The 11,604-nt window shown below is 49.8% G+C and overlaps 1 protein-coding gene across 1 annotated transcript in view; it reads right to left on the reverse strand.

The window, feature by feature from the left end:
* LOC118233847 (disco-interacting protein 2 homolog C-like) overlaps positions 1-11,604 on the reverse strand; it is a 167,147-nt gene that overhangs the window by 45,799 nt on the left and 109,744 nt on the right. The window contains 3 exon segments of the mRNA XM_035429863.1: positions 1,765-1,856; positions 8,667-8,864; positions 9,327-9,446. Coding sequence (XP_035285754.1) covers positions 1,765-1,856; positions 8,667-8,864; positions 9,327-9,446 — 410 coding nt within the window.

Genomic DNA, 11,604 nt, shown 5'->3' on the forward strand with positions numbered 1-11,604 from the left:
CCAATAGCAGTCTCAGCGCAGAGATCTGACCAATAGCAGTCTCAGAGCAGAGATCTGACCAATAGCAGTCTCAGAGCAGAGATCTGACCAATAGCAGTCTCAGAGCAGAGATCTGACCAATAGCAGTCTCAGAGCAGAGATCTGACCAATAGCAGTCTCAGAGCAGAGATCTGACCAATAGCAGTCTCAGAGCAGAGATCTGACCTGCAGTGGAAGTTCACTGCAGTTATCGATCCTACAAGCTGCCACACAATCCTGCAGCAGTTCAGAACCAGGGTGTGTTCACGCTGGACCAGAGAGCATAGCAGCAGTCCTCAGCTAAGTCATTTAGATTATAGCTACTGTGTCGTGGGGAAAATAAATGTAAACTTGTTCAGATTAAACCTGCTCCCTTTAAAAAACTGTGAATGTTTTGGAGGGGGGCAGTAGTTCCCATGTTATTCACTGTTCACTGATGTGACTATTAAAATTTTATGAATTCATTTTATTATTAGTTTATTTCTGTTTTTCCAACTCCATGCAACTCTTTCGGACTGAAAGAATGCATATGAAAGGTGCTGCGTAAATAATAATAATAATAACACAAAACTTTATGAAGGTAAAGCAGAGCTGCAGGGTTCTCTCTGTGTGTACATGATGATGATGATGATGATGATGATGAAGGTAGGGCAGAGCTATACTGAAGTAAAGAGCTGTTCTAGGTGTTCTTTAGTGCAGTTATCCAACCAACTCAGTAATCCTGCTTTGTGAAACACCATTCAGCCCTTCTCATAAGGGGACATTTTTCCTCACATTGGGAATCTGATTTATTACAACAACAAAAAAACACACAAGTTGCCTGCACATATATTCGCAAACAATTAATTTACAAATGTTGGACAATGTCTTGTGATTGATGACTATTTCCTCTCCTGCTGGTTCATAAGGGTTCGAACAGAAAAGAGAGGCAGTTTGTTCAAATTAGTCACGCAAAGTACAGCTGCACTGCGGTTCGTTAGGGTCACTTCACAGGGGAGAGAACTGTGAAGGACTAATTGGACCCGTCATTGTTCATGACCACTACTTCTTCCAGAATCTGTGGCTGAACATTGTTTGCAACGTTCATTTAGCTCCTAATAACTCACGGATATAAGACTGCGGCTGTTGTCTGGAAAGCCTAAAATCTGGCCGGTAATCGACTCTGAAAAAAAGTAATGAAAACTCAACGCAGTCCCGGTTTCTAAAATACTTTATGTTCAGTAATTAATCTCTCCCTTGCAGTTAATTAGAAGACGTTGGCTTGTTTCCAGACCGACTCAACGTGCTGCTTTGACGGTGGGGAATATGACTTCTTACAGAAAAAGCACAAAGACTCATGGGAAATGCGGTTTGATCCAGGACGACACAAACTTTTTAAAACTAGGATAAAAGTAAACACAGTCAAAGCCTGTTACCATCAGTAGTGCATTCAACATAAAGAAGCCTAACATCCAAAAGCATTATTAGAGCCATCACCATTACTTATGTTTGATATATTTCCAAAATTAATTTTTAAAAAGCCCTCCATTTAGGAGATGTTCTTTAATGTGACAGCGTGCTGTTGAGGGACGAACCAAGCACACGGCCAGAAACAGGCTTCAGGTACCCCCCCCACCCTCCCCTGCATCATGCCCCTCCCCCACTCACCCTGACATCCATACCCCCAACCCCACTCTCCCGCTCCCCTCCCCACTCACCTGGCCCCCAGCCCCCACCACACCCCCGGTCCCCCCCTCCCCTACTCACCCGGTCCCCCGGCCGGACCATGGGCTCCTGCTTGGTCCCCAGCTTGTGCAGGATGTTGAAGGCCACCTTCATGCTCCGGGTCCAGAGCTTCCCTGTGTCAGCCAGGCAGAAACGCAGCCCGTTAGCCCAGGCCTAGCTACCCTCCCCCAGACCAGACACGCAGCCCGTTAGCCCGGGCCTAGCTACCCTCCCCCAGACCAGACACGCAGCCCGTTAGCCCGGGCCTAGCTACCCTCCCCCAGACCAGACACGCAGCCCGTTAGCCCGGGCCTAGCTACCCTCCCCAAAACCAGACACGCAGCCCGTTAGCCCAGGCCTAGCTACCCTCCCCCAGACCAGACACGCAGCCCGTTAGCCCGGGCCTAGCTACCCTCCCCCAGACCAGAAACGCAGCCCGTTAGCCCGGGCCTAGCTACCCTCCCCCAGACCAGACACGCAGCCCGTTAGCCCGGGCCTAGCTACCCTCCCCCAGACCAGACACGCAGCCCGTTAGCCCGGGCCTAGCTACCCTCCCCCAGACCAGACACGCAGCCCGTTAGCCCGGGCCTAGCTACCCTCCCCAAAACCAGACACGCAGCCCGTTAGCCCGGGCCTAGCTACCCTCCCCCAGACCAGACACGCAGCCCGTAGCCCGGGCCTAGCTACCCTCCCCCAGACCAGACACGCAGCCCGTTAGCCCGGGCCTAGCTACCCTCCCCCAGACCAGACACGCAGCCCGTTAGCCCGGGCCTAGCTACCCTCCCCCAGACCAGAAACGCAGCCCGTTAGCCCGGGCCTGGCTACCCTCCCCCAGACCAGACACGCAGCCCGTTAGCCCGGGCCTAGCTACCCTCCCCCAGACCAGACACGCAGCCCGTTAGCCCAGGCCTAGCTACCCTCCCCAAAACCAGACACGCAGCCCGTTAGCCCGGGCCTAGCTACCCTCCCCCAGACCAGACAGTCTCACACACACTCAACACAAGCTACCCTCCCCCAGACCAGACAGTCTCACACACGCTCAACACAAGCTACCCTCCCCCAGACCAGACAGTCTCACACACACTCAACACAAGCTACCCTCCCCCAGACCAGACAGCCTCACACACGCTCAACACACCAGGGAAACCCTCAAAACACCACTGAGGCCTGACTTACTAAGACCTTCAGCGCCTGCGAAACCTTTTATAGCACACGCCATTAACACAAGCAATGATTGGTACAAAACAAATACCTTGACCAATCACGGGTCACGGTATGGGTTTTGCGTGTGTTAAAAGGTTTAGCACGTGCTAAAGTTCTGGGTGAATCTGACCCCTGGAATGTTCTTTATTCACACAACCACAGGTATTTCACCATGGAGAAGGATGTTTCACACAAACGCAGATTCTGAGACACACAGAACAGGAAGCTGAGTCGCACACAACAGGAAGCTGTGATGTCATCTTTCATCTCAGTAGCTAAGTTCTGACGGCTCATCGCCTCTTTTCTCGAATTGCGTCTCCCGTTAAAGTTTCACCTTCATCTCATCCGATCCCCACGCACTAAAGCTAAAAACAAACGACAAACTCACAACAGAATAAAGAAAGACTGAATAAATCCAAAGAAAGAATAGAGGAGAAAATAAAAGGGTAGTTTTGAAGGTAGACGAAACGGGGTCGGTTTTCCCCGGCAAACGTAGACCTGAGAAAGGAGAGCGAAAAGTGCCAGGAGGGATAGAAGCGCACCCCGCTGCGATAAGCTCTCAAAAGGCGCTCTTATCGTGTGAAACCCAAACTGCAGGAGCGCCCCGTAGAGTTTCAGCGATACGATCTGGCAGGAGAGCCCCTTTTGTCGTTTGGTGACAGATACTCTTTTTGTTCAGCGGCATAATCTGAAACGCTGCAACAAACATCATCCGGCAAAAAACTTTGCTGCTTCACAGCATCCAGAACGAGCATTCTGTAAAAAAACTCAACCGACCCTGAAATCAGACCAATCACAGCGGGTTTTACTAATCCTAACCTGCGCTGCGGCTAACACCCTCAATTACTTCCTCAGTCCCCTTCTTGCACCAATTACAGCGCTACGAAGTCCGCCGTTAGCCTGCGTGCTCGCTGTTGCTATCAGACGTCATTCTGGCGACTTACCCGGGTCATTACCAAACCCTTTTATGTACGCGCTTTCGAAAAGACGCTCGGGATAAAAGCGTCCGCTAAATGCACAAATGCAAATGTAAATCACCGCTATCTACAGTGCCACTGAGGAGTAATTACTCCTCATCAATCCCAGCCATTATACTGTCTTTCTAATGCAATTAAAAACAAAAAAAAAACAAAAAAACCCAAAAAACCAAGTGACTGTTAGATAAACCAGTAATCTCATTTATTCTTTAAAAAAAAAAGAGAAAAGAAATAAAGAACGGTTTTAATCAGAAGTAAAGCCTTTCCGGGCTAATTTAACAGGGCTGTGGAAAGCATTACACATAATCAGTCTTTCATCAGAGCGCGCTGCAGTGCACTTCCAATTATCCGTCTGACTTCCCTGCGCAGTTAACCAATGGGAGGGCCAGGATTCCCCCAGGGGGCGGAGACACCATAGAAACAGCTGCTGTGTTCTTATTGGACAGGGGCACTGTTTTGTCTGTCGGCGAGACTACACAACCCAGGAAAAAAGCCTGACGCATCTTGGCTCTCTCAAACCCCCCCATCCCAGTTTTCCCCAAACACTTCCCTTTCGTTTTAGACAGGTTAGTGGGATTCGCTAACAGCCAAGCTGCTAACAGTACAGCTGTAGCACTCCCAAATCTGCAGCATTCCTGCTGGACAAATCTACAGCATTCCTACTGGACAAATCTGCAGCATTCCCACTGGACAAATCTGCAGCATTCCTGCTGGACAAATCTGCAGCATTCCCACTGGACAAATCTGCAGCATTCCTACTGGACAAATCTGCAGCATTCCTACTGGACAAATCTGCAGCATTCCCACTGGACAAATCTGCAGCATTCCTACTGGACAAATCTGCAGCATTCCCACTGGACAAATCTGCAGCATTCCCACTGGACAAATCTGCAGCATTCCTGCTGAACAAATCTGCAGCATTCCTATTGGACAAATCTGCAGCATTCCCACTGGACAGATCTGCAGCATTCCTATTGGACAAATCTGCAGCATTCCTATTGGACAAATCTGCAGCATTCCCACTGGACAAATCTGCAGCATTCCTACTGGACAAATCTGCAGCATTCCTACTGGACAAATCTGCAGCATTCCCACTGGACAAATCTGCAGCATTCCCACTGGACAAATCTGCAGCATTCCCACTGGACAAATCTGCAGCATTCCCACTGGACAAATCTGCAGCATTCCTACTGGACAAATCTGCACCATTCCTACTGGACACAGTGGAAGAGAGGCCTGACTGTTTATCAGTCTGATGGATTATACAGCTCATGAAAGCACTTAGTATCTTGGCTCTCTCAAGCCCCAACCCCCCAACTTTTAACAGTTTTTTTTTAGTTTTAGTTAGGCTTGCCAAGCCAGTGCAGTTTGCTAATAGTAAACCTTCTAACATTACAGATGATCCTACCCTTCTCTCTACACTGGCACTAAAATAACAGCCCAACCCCAATTTAAAAAGGCTTTTTTTTTTGCTTTTTTTTTCCATAACAAAGGTCAAGACATCACTTAAACTCAAAATTACAGCACAAGAGGTCTTGTTTGTTTGGTTAAATCAATCAAAGCCATACTACCGAGCTGCGATCATCATTAGTACCAACAGCACGGTACTTAAAAATCGACAATGTTATCATTTTACACAGAGCGCGGAGGGATTCTACAATGCAGCAGTGAGAATTACAACGGAGTTATGAACACAAACACTGCATCCGCGAGGACTTCCCCCCACGGAATATAATTTAAATATTTACCATACACAACAAAATGTGTGAAATCCTATTAGTAATCCTGAGCTGCCACCTGCATAAAATAAATTTCATTTTGACGGGCAGAATGTTTTTCTATATCCCCGAAGGTTGAATACAGAGGAAAGGGATGGGAGGAGAGACATAAAGACAGCAACAGAAAAAGAAAAGAAGAGAGAGAGAGGAAGAGAGGGGGAGAGAATGGATGAGGATAGAGATAGAAGAAGTGAGAATGTGATGGATGAGGAGAGACAGAAAGACAGCAAGAGAAAAAGGAAAGAGAGAGGAGGAGGAGAGTGGGAGAGGAGGGATGTGGATTGAGGCAGACGGAGGAACAGTTTGAGGGATGGGGAGAGACACAGAAAGACAGCAAAAGAAAAAGAAAAGAGAGAGGAGGAGAGTGGGAGAGGAGGGATGTGGATTGAGGCAGACGGACGGACAGATTAAGGGATGGGAAAAGAGACAGAAAGAGAAGGAGAGAGCAGAGGAGGAGGAGGAGGAGGAAGCTCATCACTGCACACAAGTGTTCAGCACAGCACCCCTGAGTACACCTTACCACAGCTCTCGCCCCTGGGGTCCCCACAGGGCACTGCAAAGAGTCACAGACCAGTGAGCACTCTTCAGCTCAGTCACTCTGACCCGCCAATCATAATCACACTTACACACACACACACACACACACACACACACTTACACACTCATACACACACACACACACACACACTCATACACACACACACACACACACACACACACACACACTTACACACATACACACACACACACACACTCATACACACACACTTACACACTCATACACACACTTACACACTCATACACACACACACACACACACTTACACACTCATACACACACACACACACACACTTACACACTCATACACAAACACACACACACATGCACCACCCATATACTGCTCAGGAGGGCCTTTTCATTTTGTGAACTTATTATCATTTATTTTTTTTAGTCATGGCAACGGATCTCATTCCAAAGCACCCTCTCAGAATCCCTGAAAGGTTAGCAGACAATCAGAGGCTTGAGCCTGCGTGTGACCGAATGCTGTTTGTTTTACATGAGGATGTATGGATCTCACTTAGGACAGCTGCACAGACATCTTTAGTGTCTGATGTTATCAGTATTTGAGGAATAACAGAGAGTGTGTTATTCTTTCTTGTAAATGCAATTTAAAACATAGTAATCGAACTGTAGGTCAAATTGTCACTGTTCTGCTAGTTTCTTGGTCTGGTCCGTCTAAATAAAACACTGAACAGCCCCAGCGAACTGTGTGGGTTTAAAACGGTGTTAATTGAGAAAAACTGCACGCAGTCTCGCAGCTGACAGAATCGGTTTCTTTAGTGATGAGGTTGAGGGGGCTGGGTAGCGGCTGGTGACTGGCTTCTCCGGGTCGAAGTTTCGGGCCGGTCAGAACCGGTCAGAACCTCCATTACAGGCTGAGTTACGCCTCGAGGATGATTTCAGACAATGTAAGGGCTAACATGGATCCCATTCTCACCCCACCACACCACACGGCAGAGAACCTATCGCCATGGCGGGCTCTCAAATGCAGAGGTGGGAAACCCGGGCTCGGAAGGTACAAGTCCTCCCCAGTATTTAGCTCCAATGCCCTGGATTTGCTAATTAGCACAATTCTTCAGCAAGGAGGTGGAATATTAATTAATGAAATCAGCTGGGCTGAGTTTTATGGGTGAAAGAAAAACATTGTGGGGCTTTCACTTTCTGACCCTTAAACTTTAAACCTCTGGTAAAATACCTAGGCCAGGTCTTACACACAGAATAACACCCCCCAGGCAACATAACTGAACAGCTACTGAATGGTAGGATCAGCTCGTAAAGTAGAAACTTTCTAAATGAACACGCAGTCCCCTGAAGGGGACCTTGAGCAGATGCTGAAACAGAGGAGTGTAAACACATTACTGCACCGTGATGGGAATACAGACACAGCAACTGGTGAATTGTACAAATGACAAACACAGTCTTCAGTATTTCTGCCCCTATCGAGAGTCCTCCTCATGGCAAGATATGGCCGCAAAACTTTTTGGGGTTGCGGTTGTGGTTTGGGTTGGGGGTTGGGTTTGGGGTTTGGGTTGGGGGTTAGGATTGGCTGTCGGGGTTACGGTTAGGGGTTGGGGGTTGGTATTGGGGTTGGGTTTGGAGGTAGGGTTAGGGTTGGGGTTGTGGTTGGGGGTCAGAGTTAGGGTAGGCGTTAGGGTTATGGGTGGGGGTTAGGGTTGGGGCTCACCATAAGTGAAGACGTAGAGCGGGTTAGGGGTCAGGGTCAGGGTTAGGGGTTAGGGTTGGTACTGGGGTTAGGCTTAGGTTTGGGGGTGCTCACCATATGTGAGGATGTAGAGCGGGTTAGGGTTAGGATTGGGGTTAGGGGTCAGGGTTGGGGTTAGGGTTAGGGTTGGGGTTATGGGTCAGGGTTGGGGTTAGGGTTAGGGGTTGGGGTCGGTGTTGGGGTCAGGTTTAGGGGTTGGGGTCGGTGTTGGGTTCAGGGTTAGGGGTTGGTGTAGGGGTTGGTGTTGGGGTCGGTGTTGGGGCTCACCGTATGTGAGGACGTAGAGCGGGTCAGGGTTAGGATTGGGGTTAGGGGTTTGGGTTAGGGTTGGGGTTGGGGTCGGTGTTGGGGTTAGGGTTGGGGTTGGGGTCGGTGTTGGGGTTAGGGTTAGGGGTTGGGGTTAGGGTTAGGGGTTGGGGTCGGTGTTGGGGTTAGGGTTAGGGGTCAGGGTTAGGGGTTTAGGGTTGGGGTTGGGGTCGGTGTTGGGGTTAGGGTTGGGGTTGGGGTCGGTGTTGGGGTTAGGGTTAGGGGTTGGGGTTAGGGTTAGGGGTTGGGGTCGGTGTTGGGGTTAGGGTTAGGGGTCAGGGTTAGGGGTTTGGGGTTGGGGTTGGGGTCAGGGTTAGGGGTTTGGGGTTGGGGTTGGGGTCAGGGTTAGGGGTTTGGGGTTGGGGTCGGTGTTGGGGTCGGTGTTGGGGCGCTCACCGTATGTGAGGATGTAGAGCGGTTTCCCGTTGGTGTCCATGCTGCTCAGGCAGGGCGCTTTGGGGGAGATGGTACCCCAGCGCTGCAGGGCGGCCTCCAGAGACGGGGGCCAGTTGGTGACCACGCCCAGCTGCTCCCCCCGCATGGTCAGCATCTGGGCCCCCTCTGGTTTGGGCAGGTTCGGGTCCGGCTGTTGGACTGGTGGGGGGGGGGGGGGGGGTGTGAAGAGGTTAGCAGGGTGAAAACGCCTCATACATAATTATGGGCGTTGTCTAATTAAACTATAGTGCAGTGAAAAAGTGTTTCCTGATTTCCTCTATTATTGCATATTTGTCACACTGAATGGTTTCTAATCTTTACAGAAACTGTAATATTAGACAAAGGGAAACCTAGTAAACACAGAACACATATTTTTAAATTATTATTTCATTGATTTAATGAAAAAAAATCAAACACCCATATCACCCATGGACACTGCCGGTGTACCCTTAAGCAAGGTACTTAACCCGCATTGCTTCAGTATATATATCCAGCTGTATAAACGGATGAAATGTAAATGCAGTGTAAAAAAGAAAAAAAAGAAAGAAAGTTGTATAAGTCGCTCTGGGTGAAAGCCTCTGCTAAATGCCTGTAATGTGATGTAATGAGAAGCCTGCTCACCCTCCAGCAGCTCCTCGAAATCGTCCACAAAGAACTCGCGCAGCGGCGGCCGCTTGGGCCTCTTCAGCGTGTTCACCAGCTGCTGGATCTTAGCGGAGACGCGGCTGCTAACGGGCACACCTGCGCCAGGGGGATCACACTCATTAGCATAAACACACTCACACCTGCGCCAGGGGGATCACACTCATTAGCATAAACACACACTCACACCTGCGCCAGGGGGATCACTCTCATTAGCATAAACACACTCACACTCACTCACACCTGCGCCAGGGGGATCACACTCATTAGCATAAACACACTCACACTCACTCACACCTGCGCCAGGGGGATCACACTCATTAGCATAAACACACTCACACTCACTCACACCTGCGCCAGGGGGATCACACTCATTAGCATAAACACACACTCACACACACCTGCGCCAGGGGGATCACACTCATTAGCATAAACACACTCACACCTGCGCCAGGGGGATCACACTCATTAGCATAAACACACTCACACCTGCGCCAGGGGGATCACACTCATTAGCATAAACACACTCACACTCACTCACACCTGCGCCAGGGGGATCACACTCATTAGCATAAAAACACACTCACACCTGCGCCAGGGGGATCACACTCATTAGCATAAACACACTCACACCTGCGCCAGGGGGATCACACTCATTAGCATAAACACACTCACACACTCACACCTGCGCCAGGGGGATCACACTCATTAGCATAAAAACACACTCACACCTGCGCCAGGGGGATCACACTCATTAGCATACACACACTCACACCTGCGCCAGGGGGATCACACTCATTAGCATAAAAACACACACACCTGCGCCAGGGGGATCACACTCATTAGCATAAACACTCACTCACACCTGCGCCAGGGGGATCACACTCATTAGCATAAACACACTCACACACACTCACACCTGCGCCAGGGGGATCACACTCTTTAGCATACACACACTCACACCTGCGCCAGGGGGATCACACTCATTAGCATAAACACACACTCACACCTGCGCCAGGGGGATCACACTCATTAGCATACACACACTCACACACTCACACCTGCGCCAGGGGGATCACACTCATTAGCATAAAAACACACTCACACCTGCGCCAGGGGGATCACACTCATTAGCATACACACACTCACACCTGCGCCAGGGGGATCACACTCATTAGCATAAAAACACACACACCTGCGCCAGGGGGATCACACTCATTAGCATAAACACTCACTCACACCTGCGCCAGGGGGATCACACTCATTAGCATAAACACACTCACACACACTCACACCTGCGCCAGGGGGATCACACTCTTTAGCATACACACACTCACACCTGCGCCAGGGGGATCACACTCATTAGCATAAACACACACTCACACCTGCGCCAGGGGGATCACACTCATTAGCATACACACACTCACACCTGCGCCAGGGGGATCACACTCATTAGCATAAACACACACTCACACCTGCGCCAGGGGGATCACACTCATTAGCATAAACACACACTCACACCTGCGCCAGGGGGATCACACTCATTAGCATACACACACTCACACCTGCGCCAGGGGGATCACACTCATTAGCATACACACACTCACACCTGCGCCAGGGGGATCACACTCATTAGCATACACACACTCACACCTGCGCCAGGGGGATCACACTCATTAGCATACACACACTCACACCTGCGCCAGGGGGATCACACTCATTAGCATAAACACACTCACACACTCACACCTGCGCCAGGGGGATCACACTCATTAGCATAAACACACTCACACACACTCACACCTGCGCCAGGGGGATCACACTCATTAGCATAAACACACTCACACACACTCACACCTGCGCCAGGGGGATCACACTCATTAGCATAAACACACTCACACCTGCGCCAGGGGGATCACACTCATTAGCATAAACACACTCACACACACTCACACCTGCGCCAGGGGGATCACACTCATTAGCATAAACACACACTCACACCTGCGCCAGGGGGATCACACTCATTAGCATACACACACACACACACACACACTCACACACACACACCTGCGCCAGGGGGATCACACTCATTAGCATAAACACACTCACACCTGCGCCAGGGGGATCACACTCATTAGCATAAACACACTCACACACACACACACTCACACACCTGCGCCAGGGGGATCACACTCATTAGCATAAACACACACACACACACTCACACACTCACTCACACACTCACACACTCACTCAC

The sequence above is a fragment of the Anguilla anguilla genome, chromosome 8 (genome assembly GCF_013347855.1).
Source record: "Anguilla anguilla isolate fAngAng1 chromosome 8, fAngAng1.pri, whole genome shotgun sequence".
NCBI classification, from domain to species: domain Eukaryota; kingdom Metazoa; phylum Chordata; class Actinopteri; order Anguilliformes; family Anguillidae; genus Anguilla; species Anguilla anguilla.